The 17097-nt window shown below is 51.1% G+C and overlaps 3 protein-coding genes across 3 annotated transcripts; 1 reads left to right on the forward strand and 2 right to left on the reverse strand.

Annotated features, from left to right (window-relative positions):
- Positions 1 to 18: 18 nt before the first annotated feature.
- On the reverse strand, positions 19 to 4159 carry WDR54 (WD repeat domain 54). Its single transcript, XM_059659379.1, has 10 exons — positions 4080 to 4159; positions 3491 to 3713; positions 3261 to 3323; positions 2285 to 2351; positions 2139 to 2192; positions 1674 to 1801; positions 767 to 867; positions 506 to 668; positions 273 to 347; positions 19 to 205 (listed from the first exon to the last, which is right to left on the reverse strand). Exons 1-10 carry the CDS (start codon positions 4121 to 4123, stop codon positions 74 to 76), a joined length of 1050 nt encoding a protein of 349 aa, XP_059515362.1. The 5' UTR covers positions 4124 to 4159; the 3' UTR covers positions 19 to 73.
- Positions 3898 to 17085, forward strand: C12H2orf81 (chromosome 12 C2orf81 homolog). Its single transcript, XM_059659374.1, has 4 exons — positions 3898 to 4339; positions 14655 to 14876; positions 14961 to 15182; positions 15340 to 17085. The coding sequence occupies exons 1-4, from the start codon at positions 4322 to 4324 to the stop codon at positions 16630 to 16632; spliced, it is 1755 nt and encodes a 584-aa protein (XP_059515357.1). The 5' UTR covers positions 3898 to 4321; the 3' UTR covers positions 16633 to 17085.
- LOC132213874 (ubiquitin-like protein 4A) lies at positions 8031 to 12649 on the reverse strand. The gene is made up of 2 exons (XM_059660767.1): positions 12631 to 12649; positions 8031 to 9929 (listed from the first exon to the last, which is right to left on the reverse strand). The coding sequence occupies exons 1-2, from the start codon at positions 12647 to 12649 to the stop codon at positions 9382 to 9384; spliced, it is 567 nt and encodes a 188-aa protein (XP_059516750.1). The 3' UTR covers positions 8031 to 9381.
- Positions 17086 to 17097: the final 12 nt, after the last annotated feature.

Raw genomic sequence — 17097 nt, forward strand, 5'->3', positions numbered from 1 at the left:
GAGTAATTAGACACGGGCTAGGCGGAGGAGGCACTTTATAAACACCACAGGGAGAAGGGAGGCTTTTCTGTTCTCACTCACTGCTGAATCTCAGGATTTCAGCGAGGTCGTAGCCAGTCACAGCAAAGGAGCTGCCTGAGGGGTCACAGAATCGGGCGCCACACACCTGAGTGTCGGGCACACACTCGCCGTGACAGTGTTCCACCTGGGGGAGAGTGGGCTGCTCAGGGCCGCTGCCCCATGCTGGCCCTCCGCCCCCTCTCCACACCCACCTCGGTGCAGCCACTCTCTGTGCGTTTGCTCAGCTTCCAGATGTGTACAAAGGTGTCCTCGGCTGCAGAAAGTAGCTGTTAAGAAAAGGCAGGGAGGATGAGTGGGAGTCGGAAGGTGCTGACGAACTGGTCCAGGTTGGAGTGCTTCACCAAGCGGCAAAGGCGAGCCTGTGGAGTTCCTCTCAGCATCCCCCTACCAGGAACCAGGGTGTGTAGGGGTGGAGGAGACTGACCTTGCCCACCTCCGGAGCCAGGTCCAGGGCACAGATGGCCCGGGCGTGGGCGTTGATCTGGACGTGTAGAGCTCCTGTACTGGTCTCATACAGACGCACTTGCCCGTTCCCGTAGCCCGCTGCTGCGATCCCCTTCCACAGCTGCACGGAAGTGCATGGGACCCTGCAAGGGCAATGCCCCACTTGGATTTCCCCACACCCAAGCCCACTCCCCACCCTGCAGCTGCTTCAGGAAGTCCTCAGCCCCTTCGCCTCACCTACCCAAATCCGGGAATTCGGGTCAGTAATTTGAATTCGGGGCCCGACCGCCAGACACAAAGCAAGCCTGAGTCGTCTGCTGTCACGACGTCAGCCATGCAGTCCTGAGGGGAAAGGCAGGGTCAGCCCTTCCCTCTCTCCCCTGCTGGGTCCTGTGTACAGGGAAGGGAGGCAGTATATGCATCTTGGCTTCTCGGGTAAAGGAAGATACGGAGCCCTCACAGGCTGGAAGCAGGGTTCCCTCAGGAAGCATAAAATGCTTTCCTTGCATCCCTCACAGTCCCCTCCCCCCCCCACACACACACATGTTAGGACCTGAGTATATCACTGTACTCAGTGGGTGGATGATGAAACTGAGACCATAGTGTTATGACCTAGAGGTCTTACAGTAAGCCACAGTCATAACTAGGCTCGGCCTCTTGACTCCCAGCCCTAGGCAACCAACATAGGCCATGGGCCGGGCTCTGGGCCAGATTCAGTAGAGAATATGAATTAGAAGATACCCCATTCTCAAGAGGTTTGCAATCCAAGAGTTTTCGTTGAAGACAGTACCAACTCCGGGGTCAGCTAAGGGGGATCAGTGAGAGCTGGAACAGGGGGAAGACCTCCTGGAGAGGGTGGTGCTGGAAGGAAGCTGCGCATGTCAGAGCTGGCAAGCATCTTAGAAGCCGTCTGTCCCGACTCCTCGATGCACACGAGCATGAGAAGTGTTAGTGGACCACTGAAATGCCACGTGAAATACCTCTGGCTTCGTCACTGGACCTGAGGTGCTGAAGCCTAGGAGAGCGCAGCCGTTTGCCCAAAGTCGTCCAGCTGCTTAGTGGCAGAGCCAAGACTTGCATTCGGGTCTCCTGCCTCCCAAGGGGGGAAGGACCCCAGGCTCACGGGAACGAGAGGGGCTTTCACGCACCTGTTCCTGGGCAGGCTCGCTGGCGATGTCGGTGACTGACGTCGGATGCCCTGCCAGCTCTTCACTCAGTACAATGTTGGGACCTTTGGCTGGTATGTCAAATACCAGTACCCGGCCTGACCACATTCCTACAAAAGCAGTGTGTCCTAGTCCTCCTGCATCTCCGGCCACTACACTCAGAACTCCCTGGTCCCAGAAGCCTTAGTAACAAACACATCTCTCACTGCCCCAACAGTCCTGCCCCTCCCTGACTACCCTTATTCTCCCTCACCCTGCCCCTCTGAACCCGTCCATGGCTCTCTGGAGCCTCTGCCCCATTCACTTCCACCCTTCCCTTGAACCCTCCACAATTTCCTCAGACCTGCAGCATCTTCCAGACCAAAGCCCACACCTTTATACCCCAGCACCCTCCTTCCCCTGCCCACACACACATACACACCAATGCCCTGCCCTCGGGCCTCTCACCTACACAGATGAAATGGCCACAGGAAGCAATTCCTCGGGCAAACATAGCCTGTACTGAGTATGAGAGGGGAAAACTATTAGAAACAGTGCTTCTTCCAGCCCCAGCAAACACTCCCTACCCACACCCAAGTCAGTCCTGCAGGTACCTGGAGAGGCATCTCTGGAGTCCAGCGCGTGCCAATAGACCATGACGGAGCCGTCAGACTCATACATCTGGAGGGACAAGGGCAGTTTTGTCCTATACCAGGGGTCGGGAAACTGTGGCTCTTTGGCCCCTTGAGTGTGGCTCTTCCACAAAATACCACGTGCGGGCGCGCATGTACAGTGCGCTTGAAACTTCGTGGCCCATGCGCAGAAGTTGGTATTTTGTGGAAGAGCCACACTCAAGGGGCCAAAGAGCCGCATGTGGCTCGCGAGCCGCAGTTTGCCGACCACTGTCCTATACTCATGTTAGCCTTAGCTCACTGAACCCTCAAAACAACTCTGGCAAGTAGGTAATACTCTTATTCCTACTTTACAGAGGAGGACAGAAGCTCTGATAAATTAAATTGCCCAAGGTCATACAGCCAGCAAAGGGGCAGATATTGGAGAGGGTACTTGGACATTTTTTTATTTTTTAAAATTTTCAGAGAGAAGGGAGAGAGGGAGAGAGAGAGAGAGAGAGAGAGAGAGAGAGAGAGAGAGAGAGACATCAATGATGAGAGAGAATCACTGATTGCCTCCTGCACAACCCCCACTGGGGATCAGGGATCAAGCCGCAACCCCAGCATATGCCCTTGACCTGAATCGAACCTGGGACCCTTCAGTCCGCAGACCAACGCTCTATCCACTGAGCAAACCCAGCTAGGGTGGCACTTGGAAATTTAAAAAGATGGAAGGAGTGAGAACATTTGAGATCTTGTCCCTGGCTTATGCTGTAAGTTTGGCTCAAACTCTTATAAGAGTTTCAAAAAATAAAAAGCATTTAAAAAGATGGAAGGAATGAAGATGAGAAGTAAGGAAGAGTAGGCTGAGCATGTGTAAAGCTTGGGAGTGATTCGAGGCAAGTGCGGAAGGGCGTGGGTCCTTGCAGAGGAGTTGATTAGACTCTAGTCGGAGAGGGCAGGAAGGTCCTCCTCTTACCTGAATTCCTCGATGTGAGGTGAGCACCAGCAATACTCGAAAGGGGAGGGCACACCAGTGGACCTGGAGGGAGGTGGATTAGAGTTGGGCCAAGTGGTCAGCAAGGGACATGAGGACTCAGAAGAGCATAAGTTCAGAGGGTTAGGGAAGGCCTATTCCTTGAGGTTAGGAGAGGAAAGGGCGGGGTTAGGACTGGGTTCAGCAACACCACTTCCAACCTCATTCCTCACCTGGGTGATAAGTGGGGAGCTCACTCCAGCTCCCTCCTTAGCGTGGAGCTGGCGCTGGGCCAAGGGCACGCCCTCAGGAGCAACGCTGAGCAGCTGGGCGCTGGGTCCATGCACGACCCCGAAGTGTGTGAGGTTGCAGGCCGGCAGCTGCAGCACGCTGAGGTTGTTGCTCAGGGCGGCAGCCGAGCCTCGGAGAGGGATGGAACGCTGCCGGCGGAACATCCTGGGGGAGAGACGCTCCAATCGCCAAAAGCTCAGGGCTAAACAGAAGACAGCAATGATTCCTCCCGGAGCGTGGCGGGTGCTGTCATAAGACGCTGCGGGGAGACCCCTGAGACTGGGTCATGATGTAATGGGGGGCCCCAGAGGGCGGTCTCATGGAGCGAGAGAGTGGAGCCCCAGGCTGAGTCATGGACGATGGGGGAACCCTAGAGGAGGAATGGTGATGGCACAGGATCCGGTGGACCCCAGCGCCCGAGCCAAGGCGGGTTACGGCAGGGTAGTCTCCAGGCCCTTCCACCCTCGGTTCGGCTCCCCGAAGCCCCATGCCCGGGTTAGAGGTCACACCAGTAGCCCCTGGTCGGCTTGCCTGACTCCAGGATCGCTAGGTCCCTCCGAATCCGCCGCCACCATAGAGACGACGCACTTACGCAGGCCGATGGGCGGGGCGAACCACCGGAACCCGCGGCGCGCGGCGCGGTTGCCGGGGTAACTGTGGACAGGGCGAGCCAACCAGCGCACAGCGTGGTTGCCGGGGCGACCGTTAGGCGGCGGCGGCCGCCGGGGCGCAGGGAGCCGTAGAAACCTCGAGGTTGAAGACAAGAGGCAGCGATGGCACACGAAAGCTCGGTAAGCTTCAGCTCAGCTGGGGGTGCGCCAGAGCCGGGATCTGCCTTTTAAGGTCGGTGTCGGGACCATGGACCAGCCCCGCGATACCCGGTGCCCGCCCAGCACGCCGGCGTTCAAGAGGACCGTGCGCCAAAAAACCTATGCCCACTCACATGCTTTGTCACAATCGGAAGCTGAGGGAAAAGAGCGAATGAGGTGCAGAGTCCAAGAGCAAAAAATTACTTTGGGAAACAGCTAATGGATGTAATACGTCTCTTGCACTGAGGTACCCATTTAAATGGATTAACGAGAATTGGCCAGGGATTGGGGAGAGGAGTTGCTAGATAAATTATCCATTTCCAGAGTTTCAGGAGGAAGAAATGGATTAAATAACAACAATCTTGTGGCTGCACTTGAAAATCAAATTGTTTTAAAACAAGATAATTTAAAATAAAACATTTGAAGAGCCTTTGTGTAACAATATCCCAGGCCCCTCTGGTCAGGCCACGTCTAGGCACAAGAGAGGCTCTGAACCCTAGCCGGTTTGGCTTAGCGGATAGAGCGTCGGCCAGTGGACTGACGGGTCACAGGTTCGATTCCGGTCAAGGGCACATGCAAATGTTGTGGGCTAATTCCCCAGTAGGGGGCGTGCAGGAGGCAGCCGGTTTCTATCTCTCTTCCTCTCCCTTCCTCTTTGAAATCAATAAAAATATATATTTTTAAAAAGAGAGAAGCTTGGAGGGGAAGTCTAAAGAACCGACTCTCCTCGCCCAGCCCTACCTGGCCTGCGCTGTCTTGAACTGGTCTTTGGGCTGTTCTCACTAGCAGAGAGGGGAAATGAGGCTTAAGGGATTTTGAGTCCCCTGTGAAGTTTAGAAAACATCAGTTCTGAGGGAGAATTTTAGGGAACATCAGGTATCAGTGAGGTTGGGGGTGAGGAAGCTAAGGTTTGAGAGATTCCATCTGGAGGTAAATTTTGGAGGGAATCAGGTTCAAGTAGACTCTTATGGGGAAGTGAGGAGGCTCCCAGGAATCTACTAGTAAATTCCTATGTCCTGAAATTAACTTGGGACCTAGTCTTTATCTTTTTTAAAAATAAATATATTTTTATTGATTTCAGAGAGGAAGGAAGAGGGAGAGAGAAACATCAATGATGAGAGAGAATCATGGATTGGCTACCTCCTGCACGCCTCCCACTGGGAATCAAGCCTGCAACCTGGGCATGTGCTCTGACTGGGAATTGAACCTTGACCTCCTGGTTCATAGGCCAAGCTCAACCACTGAGCCATGCTGGCTGGGCATCTTTATCTTTTTAAGTAGATTTTTTTCTTTTCTACTGCTGCCCATTGCTCCCCTGGTTGCAAGTCTTGTGGGGACCCTTAGAGTTTAGGAGATGTACACCTGAGAGGGAAGAGAGGCATGGGCCTACTCCCAGGAGGTAGAGAGTGCCCTGGGTCTTTTGCCTTGAGGGTTTCAAAGACTGGGAGTTTAAAGGAGACATCTGTAATGTTTTCAACAATAAAGATAAGTTTAAAAAATAGCCTGGTCGGTGTGGCTCTGTGGTTGAGCATTCGACCAATGAACCAGGAGGTTCCGGTTTGATTCCTGTTCAGGGCACATGCCAGGGTTGCAGGCTCAAACCCCAGTGGGAGGCATGTAGGAGGCAGCCAATTGATGATTCTCTCTCATCATTGATGTTTCTCTCTTTCCCTCTCCCTTCCTCTCTGAAATCAATAAATGATATATAAAAATAAATAAATAAAAATAAAAGCTGGGAGTTTAGGGGAGGTCTTAGAGGAGGCACGCAATAGGATATTTATCAGCTTCATGCTGATGAACCAAAAGGAGATTTATTCCCTTAACTTCAACTGTCCTTAGGTGTGGTTGACACAAATGACACTAATTGGATTTCTGCTGTCTATCTCCCTGAGCTTATAAAATAGAGAAGAGCATAGGAAAGAAACATACCCACTGTTACAATTTTGGTGTTTTCTTTTTATTCAACACATACAGGTTTACATTATCTGAGACCATACTTGTTCTTTCATTTAACATTAAATCTTAAGTATTTTTCTATGCTTTTGCAAATTCTTCCTAAAGATTACCTTTAATCATTGTATAATATTGCATCATGTAGATAGTACACAATTAGCCATCTAGTCTCTTTTTGTTAGACATATGTGTTCAATATTCTGCTATTATAAATCACACCACAGGGAATCTGTTGAAGAATATATATATATATATATATATATATATATATATATATATATATATAAAATATACATATTGATTTCAGAGAGGAAGGGAGCGGGAGAGATAGAAACATCAATGATGAGAGAGAATTATTGATCGACTGCCTCCTGCATGCCCACACTGGGGATTGAATCTGCAACCCGGGCATGTGCCCTGAACGGGAATCAAACTGTGACCTCCAGGTTCATAGGTTGATGCTCAACCACTGAGCTACACTGGCTGGGCTGAAGAATATATTTTAATTTTAGATTATACATTTGAATGCATTGTTAAACTATAATTAATATTTTTGAAGGTTAGACATGTGTTCAAATATTTATTAGTCATCTACAGTTCTACTTTTTATTTATTTGAGAGAGAGAGAGAGAAACATAGATTTGTTTTTCCATATTTATTGCATTCATTGGTTGATTCTATTTTTTTTTTAATATATATTTTATTGATTTTTTTACAGAGAGGAAGGGAGAGAGATAGTTAGAAACATCGATGAGAGAGAAACATCAATCAGCTGCCTCCTGCACATTTCCTACTGGGGATGTGCCCACAACCCAGGTACATGCCCTTGACCGGGATTGAACCTGGGACCTTTCAGTCCGCAGGCCGACGCTCTATCCACTGAGCCAAACCGGTTTCGGCAGTTGATTCTTGTATATGTCCTGACTGGGGATTGAACCCACAACCTTGGCATATGGGGACAATACTCTAACCAACTGGGCTACCTGGCCAGGACTACCGTTCCACTTTTGTGAAATGTCATGTCCTTTGCCTATTATTATCTTTGGAGTTTATGATTGTTCTTATTTTATTTTATTTATTTAAAAAATATTTTTATTGATTTTTCAGAGAGGAAGAGAGGGGGGGAGAAACAACAATGATGAGAGAGAATCATTGATTGGCTGCCTCCTGCACAACCCACACTGGGGATCAAGCCCACAACCCGGGCATGTGCCCTGATAGGAAATCGAACCAGGACCTCTGGTTCATAGGTGGATGTTCAACCACTGAGCCATGCCGGCCAGACATTCTTATTTTATATGAGTTATTTTTTTTTAATTAAATCTTTATTGTTCAGATGATTACATTTGTTCCTCTTTTTCCCCCCCATAACTTCCCTCCACCCAGTTCCCCCCCCTCCTCACTCCCCATCCACTGTCCTCATCCATAGGTGCACGATTTTTTTTTTTTTTGAGCAATAAAAATGAGAGTTTATTTGCTGGAGGCATGTGAGAAAGAAGCTATGCTACAGGGCGAGAAGGTGCTGGCTATGAACGAGGGGTTCAGTGGAAGCTGCAGGCAGCCATCTTTGCTCCTGAGGCGGCAGCCGGGGGTGAAGCAGACAGTGCAGAGCACAGAGGGGAGGTAGGAAGAAACTGGGTATTTGGTAAAATTGTTCATCTGCTGCCAATACCCCTGGACTTCTCAGTTTTGTAAACCGGTGAGTTTCCTTTACTGTTCAAACCAATTTCTTTTATGGTTAAACCAATGATGGGAAACCAAAAGCAGCCTGGCTGAAATAGTTCTTTTTGGATCAAAGTCTCACATTCACCTTTAGTGCTATTGAAAATTTCAACATAAAATTCCTGACTCAGAATAAAGGAGGGCGTTGGCAGGTCTGTTACGTGAACTGCTAGATCACACGGGCTCCCTCGCAGGCCCTGCTGTTTGATATTCCCAGCTCTCAGCTGGGGCCTGGGCTTTCCGTCTGCTCTTCAAATCCATCGCCCATAAGGCCTCTGTCCTTCTTCCCAGCCCAGGGCCTCAGGCAGGGAGGGTGGCAGGGCTCGGGTATCCATCCTCCTGTGCACACGGCTTCCTTCCCGCCTCAACTGCCCTGGTGACCTCCTCCAAGGAGCAGGTGCCTGGGTGAACTCTAGTGCCCACATACCAGGCAAGTGGGAGGACCAGTGCCACCAGGCTGTGCTTCTGCCCGCTCCCTGGCACTCTGTGGTTTCCTTTTGGGCAGCGAGGGGCGTGCAAAATGAAAGCCCTTGTGCACACGTGGTGGGGGGAGGGTCTGCTTCCATTCTATGGGTGAGCACATGGCATGGGGGCCCAGCTGAGGCCTGGCTCTGGCACTGCCTTGATGAGTGACCTCAAGCCAGTCACCTGTCATCCTTACGGAGCAGGAACTACCCGTGTCCAGCGGGAGTCAAGTACAGAGGGTGCCCAGGGAAGAGCTTGACAGGAAGGGCCAGGACACCCCCTCTCTGGGCCATGCTTGGCTACTGCTTGGCTGCTGGCCTCAGTTTATGGAACATAAAGGAGAGGACGCTGCTGGCACCCGCCCCGCCCGCCCCCGGTCTGGAGTCAGGATGAAGGAAACTGAGTGAGGTGTAAGGAGTGGCCTTCACTGGGCAGTCAATGGCGGGGACCAACGTGGCACAGGGAGTTGCCTGAGGTCACACCACAGAGCTGGGCGATGTTCGCCCCGACTCCCCAAGCTGCTTTTCCTTCGTTGCATGCACACTGGCTGCAGCAGCTGGGGGGCCCAGGACTGGCTGGCACTTGGCCTCCCACCCAGGTTGGACCTGCAGAGTTCTCATCCTGAGGCACTTAGAGAAGTTGGCTGGACTTGGGTTCAGGCTCCCTCACTTCATTGCAAGGAGTGTCAGCCGTCCAACCTTTTGAGGTGGAGGAGCCAACCCAGGTCAAGTGCTTTCGGCGGTGCCTGGCACCTCGCAAGAGCCGGGTACAGGTTCCTGGGTACCCACCAGCTAGTATTTTAAGCCAAATTGCAACATGAGGACACATTTAATGCTACATGCAACTTGCAGCCTGGCCGGGCTCATCCCCACACTCCGTGAATCTTATTTAGAGAACCCCTTCTCCTTAACTTCAGTGACTTCGGAGTTCAGGAAGCGGTTGGCTAAACGTTCGATGTCATCCAGGGTCAGGCGGCTCAGGGACTTCTCATAATCCCTCTGTAGTTGATCTAGGACCCTGTTGGCATCTGCGGCACTGAAGTGGCGGGCCAAGACTTTGGCAATCAGCTGCCAGGCGTGTGGGCGCAAGGGCGGGGCCTCGGCCAGTTTCTGTGTGGCACTTTCTTCCAGTAACACCTTCTCCAGAGGTTTGACCACGAGGTTGAGCTTGGAATTGGGCCCGATGCTGTAATCGGAGAGTTTTTTCCCATCTGCCAGGGCCTTGCCCTTGAACAGCAGCCGCTGCTGGCGCACGGCTACGTTCAACTTCTCGGAGACCAGATGCTTCAGCGTGGACACCAACTCATCCTCCGACACCTGTAGGCTGCACTCACGGCCCTGGAGCGCCTTCACCGTCAGCAGCGTCCACCCAGGCCAACACGCACCCCTCAGCCCCCTACCGCGCGCCGCCGCCCTGGGCGCGCGCCAGAACCCTCATCCATACATGCACGATTTTTGTCCGGTCTCTTCCCGCATCCCGCACACCCCTTTCTCCCCCAAGAATAGCCAGTCCATTCCCTTCCTATGCCCCTGATTCTATTATAATCACCAGTTCATTCTGTTCATCAGATTATTCACTTGGTTTTCAGATTCACTTGCTGATAGGTGTGTATTTGTTGTTCATAATTTGTATATTTATCTTTTTCTTCTTTTTCCTCTTCTTAAAGGATAACCTTTCAGCATTTCATATAATACTGGTTTGGTGGTGATGAACTCCTTTAGCTTTTTCTTATCTGTGAAACTCTTTATCTGACGTTCAATTATGAATGATAACTTTGCTGGATAAAGTAATCTTGGTTGTAGGTTCTTGGTATTCATCACTTTAAATATTTCTTGCCACTCCCTTCTGGCCTGCAAAGTTTCTGTTGAGAAATCAGCTGACAGTCGTATGGGTATTCCCTTGTAGGTGACTGACTTTCTTTCTCTTGCTGCTTTTAAGATTCTCTCTTTGTCTTTTGCTCTTGGCATTTAAATTATGATGTGTCTTGGTGTGGTCCTCTTTGGATTCCTTTTGTTTGGGGTTCTCTGCGCTTCCTGGACTTGTAAGTCTATTTCTTTCACCAGGTAGGGGAAGTTTTCTGTCATTATTTCTTCAAATAGGTTTTCAATATCTTGCTCTCTTTCTTCTTCTGGCACCTCTATAATTCTGATGTTAGTACGCTTGAAGCTGTCCCAGAGGCTCCTTACACTATCTTCGTATTTTTTTATTCTTTTTTCATTTTGCTTTTCCGGTTGGGTGTTTTTTGCTTCTTCGTATTTCAAATCGTTGACTTGATTCTTGCAATCCTCTAGTCTGCTGTTGGGAGTCTGTATAATATTCTTTATTTCAGTCAGTGTATGCTTAATTTCTAGTTGGTTCTTTATCACAACCTCGAGGGTCTCATTAGATTTCTTGTAGATCTCATTAAGTTTATCAGCAGTTTCTAGAAAATTCTTGAAAAACCTTAAAAGTGTGGTTTTGAACTCTATATCCAGCAGTTTGCTTTCCTCCATTTCTGTCATTTGTGTCCTTTTTCTTTGTCTCCACATTTTTTATGCTTCCCTGTGTTGATAAAGTGGTTTTCTGTGCTGAGTGTCCTCTAGGGCCCAGTGGTTCAGCCTCCCCAATTACCTGAGGAGGACACTCTTGGTACACCCCCTTGTGGGCTTTGTGCACAGTCTTGTTGTAGTTAAGCCTTGATTGTTGTAGTTATCACTGGGAGGAATTGACCTCCAGGCCAATTGGCTGTGAGAATCAGCTGTGTCTGCAGTGGGAGAACTTCTGTGCTGGAGACACCCCTCTGGGGCAAGGCTTGCTTCAATGGGGCTTTGGTGCTCACTGAGTCTGCCCCCTGAATGTGTCCTTTATGGTTCCACGGAGCTGCAAACTGGATGGTCCCACTCTGACCTCTGGGCTTCCTGGCTCCTGGATCTCTAGGGAGGTACTAATCTAGCCTTTCCTTGAGGCTATCCAGCAAAAGCCTCCCTGCAGGGCTTGGGTGGTGCAGGTCCCATGGGATCAACAGGGCGAGGCTAGCAGTTATGGCTGCTCTCAGTCCAGCCCTCAGAGGCTCTGCTTCTCAGTGTCCCGGTAATCGCTGCAAGCCCCTCGGAGAGAAAGCTGCCCTGAGTTCCGACTGATGCCAGACAGTCCCGCTTCTCCCGTATGAGTCTGGGTCCCTGGAGACTCGCCTGGAACTGGAGCTCAGAGCCTGAGACTCCCTCCCGATTGAAAACAACAACCGGGCCCTCAGCCCCCAGCCCGCTCCACATGCACCTCCGCACCTTAGTATTTTCCTTCCGTACTGCGCCTCCTCTGAGTCTCGGTATGCTTTTCTCTTTCTTTCTAGTTATAGAATTTCCACTCAGCCAGCCTTCCTTTGGTTCTGGATGATGTCCGTTCCGTCTTTTAGTTGTATTTTTGAAGTGGTTGTTCGAGGCAGCAAATTCCGGTGTTTACCTATGCCGCCATCTTGGTTTCTCCATTATTTTATATGAGTTTTAATATATTTAGGAATATAAATATTTTTAATATTTGCTACAACTGCAGGGTGGAGCAAAAGTAGGTTTACAGTTTGTATGGAAAATAATACAATAATAAATAAATAATTCATGAATAAGCTATGTTCCGTGTACTATTAACCTACTTTTGCCCCACCCTGTATTGTTTGTTTGAGAAGCAGTATAAAGTCAGGCTCTGAAGTCAGACTTGCATATAAATTATCACTCCACTACTTCCTTGTGTGATCCAGGCAAATTCTGTAAAATGGAAATAAAAATAATATGTAGTATAAAAAAATGCAGGAATTGAGCCCAGACGATGTATTCAACTATTATACTCTAAGTGCCAGAAAATGATAATTACTAATATCAGCTTGCAAATTAGGAAAGTTTATAAAAATAAGTACAGGGAAATTTGACAATTTGACAATCACACCACAGGGAAGCTATTGAAGAATATACAGTTTTTTCTTACCCAGAGATTATATGACAGGTTATCCTATTTTCCTACATTTTATATTTTGTTTATATTTTTGTTTTATTTGTGTGTATGTGTGTCCTTTAATCCATCTGGAAGTTATTTAGACGTATATTGTGAAATAAGGATTTAAGTTGATTTGGGGGGGGGGGGGAGGAGGAGACTCTAAGCAGCACCAATTATTCCAGCACTCATATATTGACTCATCTATCTCAAATTCTTTACCTCTCAAGAACTTGGAACACTTTAGACTAGTGCAAATAGCAAGGAATGTGGAGTTGGAGCCATATATAGCCTGGGTTTATTGTGGAATCCCAAGCAAGTTCTGGTTAACTGTGTCAGGCTTCAGTTTCTATGTCTGTGAAATGGGCTCAGTGAGCTGTTGTGAAAATTAAATTAGCTAGGTCCAACCCCTGAGAAGCACCTGTCACACAGTAGGCTTACTTAGAAAATTATCCCTTTCAGAAGGCTTTTCCTTCCTAGTAGACCAGTGGTCGGCAAACTCATTAGTCAACAGAGCCAAATATCAACAGTACCACGATTGAAATTTCTTTTCAGAGCCAAATTTTTTTATTTTTTAATTTTTTTTTATTGCTTAAAGTATTACAAAGGGTATTACATATGTGTCCATTTTTTCCCCCCCGCCCTAGACAGTCCCCTAGCCTCCCCTATCCCCCAGTGTCTTGTGTCCATTGGTTATGCTTATACTAGGGGCCCGGTGCACGAAATTCGTGCACTGGGTGTGGGCCGGGGGGGAGTGTCCCTCAGCCCAGCCTGCCCCCTCTCACATACTGGGAGCCCTCAGGCGTTGACTCCCATCACCCTCCAATCGCAGGATCGGCCCCTTGCCCAGGCCTGACGCCTCTGGCCTAGGCGTCCGGCCTGGGCAGCGGGGACCTGCAGTGGCAGCAGGGGGCGCCACGATCGCGTGGGCTCCGCCCCTGCCCCTGCAGGATGCCTCTGGCTGAGGCGTCCAGCCCGGGCAGCGGGGACCCACAGCTGCAGCGGCCCCACGATCGTGGGCTTCGCTTTAGGCCCAGGCAAGGGACCCCTAGCTCCCGGGACTGCCAGCTTCGACCATGCCCAGCTCCCATTGCTGGCTCCACCCCTACTTCCTGCTATCACTGGCCAGGGCGGAAAAGGCGCCTGATTCTCTGATCATGGCTGGGGGGCAGGGCAAAGGCGGCCCCAGGGCCGCCTTTGCCCTGCCCCCCAGCTTTTAGCTCCCCCCTGGGTTTCCGATCACTGTCAGTGGCAGGGGGCTTCTTCCTGCTTTGCCTTTCGCCTCCCTGCATTGTGCCTACATATGCAAATTAACCGCCATCTTGTTGGCAGTTAACTGCCAATCTTAGTTGGCAGTTAATTTGCATATAGCCCTGATTAGCCAATGAAAAGGGTATCGTCGTACGCCAATTACCATTTTTCTCTTTTATTAGTGTAGATGCATGCATACAAGTCCTTTGGTTGATCTCTTATCCCCCTACCTCCTGCACCCCAACCCTCCCCGGCCTTCCCGCTGCAGTTTGACAATCTGTTTGAGGCAGCTCTGCCTCTTTATCTATTATTGTTCAAAAGTTTTTAATGGTCTCTATTATCCATGAATGAGTGAGATCATGTGGTATTTTTCCTTCATTGACTGGCTTATTTCACTTAGCATAATGCTCTCCAGTTCCATCCATGCCGTTGCAAATGGTAAGAGTTCCTTCCTTTTTACAGCAGCATAGTATTCCATCGTGTAGATGTACCACAGTTTTCTAATCCATTCATCTTCTGATGGGCACTTAGGCTGTTTCCAGATCTTAGCTATGGTGAATTGTGCTGCTATGAACATAGGGGTGCATATATCCTTTCTGATTGGTGTTTTTGGTTCCTTGGGATATATTCCTAGCAGTGGGATCACAGGGTCAAATGGGAGTTCCATTTTCAGTTTTTTGAGGAAACTCCATACTGTCTTCCATAGTCAGAGCCAAATTTTTAAAACTTAAACTATATAGGTAGGTACATTGTTATTAACTTAATTAGGGTGCTCCTAAGGCTTAGGAAGAGCCACACTCAAGGGGCCGAAGAGCCGCATGTGGCTCGCGAGCCGCAGTTTGCCGACCACGGTGCTAGACCGACTGAGAAAGCTTCCCAGAGCCTGTAGCCGCTTCTCTCTCCCACTCCGCGGTTTTCTGCCGATTGCCCTGTTCCCTTCCCACAGAGGCAGGCCCGAGATCGCGGGGCGACCAGATCCAAGGCGGAAAAGGCGCGGCCGCCTGCTGTGCCAGTGCCCCAGGTGGACATCGTTCCTGGGCGGCTCACTGAGGCTGAGTGGATGGCGCTCACAATGGTGGAGGAGGGCGAGGACGTGGTGGGGGACATCTTGGCAGATTTGCTGGGGCGTGTCATGGACTCTGCCTTCAAAGTCTACTTGACCCAGCAGGTGAGCCTGGATGGGGCCCCCCAAACCCATCTACCCCCTCTCCCACCCTTCCTGCCTGGCTGAGACCCTCTCTCGCTTCTGCAGTGCGTCCCATTCACCATCAGCCAGGCCCGGGAGGCCATGCTGCAGATCATCGAGTGGCGTTTCCTGGCTCGAGATGAGGGAGAGTCTGCAGTGGCTGAGGACCCCACCTGGGGAGAGGACGAGGAGCCCTTGGCAAGCACAACAGATGCCTGGGCTCAGGGATCTGTGCCCCTAATGCACGCACCAGCCTCGGTGGAGCTGGAGGACTTCTTCCGATGTGAGGTAAGCCCCCAGCTCCCTCTGCCCCCACCCTTACCCCCAGTGCACCTTCGTTTTCCTTACGGCCTCTACCCATAGTTTCTCCACCCTTGGTTCCTCTCTCCCCTTCCTGACCTCTCACTATCTACCTCCCACCCCTACCTCTGTTGCATTTCCCCAGGACCAAGGGAGCGTCGACCAGATTTCTCTAGGCAGAGCGTTGATGGATGGAGGCTGTGAGGAGCAGATGGAATCCTCCAAGCCAAGAGAGACGCTCAGCCCTCCACCCATCTCAGAGCTGTTTCAGGGGGCAGGCCCCAGGGATCCTTTAGAGGAACTGGAAGACCAGGAAGGAGGCCGCCCATCTTCGGCAGGGTCCAGGAACATGAACCTCCAACAGCCGTCAGCCTCTGTGAAGATCGTGGTGGAGACAGTTCCCCCTGGGAGCCCCCATTCTTCTCTGGAGCAGTCCCTGGCAGCCAGCTCCCAGGAATCGGCAGAGAGCACACGGCCCCTCAGCTCCCAGTTGTCACTAGAGAACCTCTATTTCTCGCCCTCCACTGAGGACCTAAGCGAGCAGGTGTTCAAGAAGGGCGAGAAGCCCCTTGCTGCCTTGGACCCCATCATATTCGGCCCCTCCCTCCAGCAGCCTTGGTGGATGGGCTCACAGCTGAGAACGCTTCCCCGTAGGGCGGGCCACAAGGCCTCGGTGCTGCCGAGCCAGTGGGTACGCCCAGAAGTTGAGGTTGTGGATACAGACACTGAGGTGCGCCCCCTGGAAATCTACCGCAGGCCCCCCCAGGTCAAGAAGACAGAGGCCCTGGCCAGACGCCAAGCGAATGACTCCAGTTGCCAAGCTTTCTGCCCGCTTCCTCCCAGCGGTCCTTTCCCTACTTTGCGCCCCGGCTCCCAACTTCCCCCCTTAAGCTTAGGCCCATCATCACCATGCTCCCAGTCTAAGGGGCTCTTACCGGGCCCAGAGAGCCGCTTTCCTGAAAAGCACCTGAAGGCCTCCCAAATGGCCCGCAGCCGCAGCCCCAGCCCCTGCACGTGGCCAGGTGCGAAGTGGCCGAGGGGCTGGGAGAGGGAGGCGGAGTTGCTGGAAGAGCTGTGGGCCGGCCGCAGCCACGTACCTCGGCAGGGCCACCGGGACCAGGAGGTCCAGGATCCTCACAGGTGGTCTTACCTTGAACCCCAAATCCTCAAGCCCACGTCCCAGGTGATGTGGCAGCCAGTATTGCTGCCGGAAGCCTTGAAGCTGGCTCCTGGTGTGAGCATGTGGAACCCAACCACACAGGTGCTGCTCAGGTCTGGCCCACCCCGGCAGGAGGCCAAAAAAGGCTGTACCTCTCCTCCCATTGAGTTGCACCCCATCCAGACAGAAGCCCAGGTGACCGGGGCACAGCTAATGAAGAGCTCAACCTCCAAAGTGTGGTCTCTCCCCTCCAAGATCCTGCCCCATTCTGAGCCCTGAACCTCAGCCAGCGGGAATCCTATCTTCCTTCCGTCAGCTTGCCAAAAATAAACACCTGAGTTGCCTTAAGAATTGGCCTGGTATCTCTGTCAGTTTCTTCCAAAGATGTGTATTCTCGCGGAGCTGGAGAGGAGCAGTGGTCCTGGCAGGCCCAGAAGAAGATAGAACACTGGGTCCAGGAAATAAACCCATTTGCACCCATAGGAGACCCTGCTTCAGGGCCAAGGCTACTCTCCAGCAGAATTCTGGAGAACCATTCTCTCCTCACGAAAGAGCAGAGGGATGTAAGGGCTGCAAGTGGGGCCTACCTCAGTTGGGAGAACTTAGTTCCCTGTGAGTTGGGGAGCAAGGGAATGGCCCCGCTTGGGCATAAAGTGATTCAAGACATGAGGAATTTGATTTCTTGCTTCCCTCGTCCCTGGAACTCCGTCAATTCACTTTAGATACAAATCCAAGTTTGGCTCA

Source organism: Myotis daubentonii, chromosome 12 (assembly GCF_963259705.1).
Source record: "Myotis daubentonii chromosome 12, mMyoDau2.1, whole genome shotgun sequence".
NCBI classification, from domain to species: domain Eukaryota; kingdom Metazoa; phylum Chordata; class Mammalia; order Chiroptera; family Vespertilionidae; genus Myotis; species Myotis daubentonii.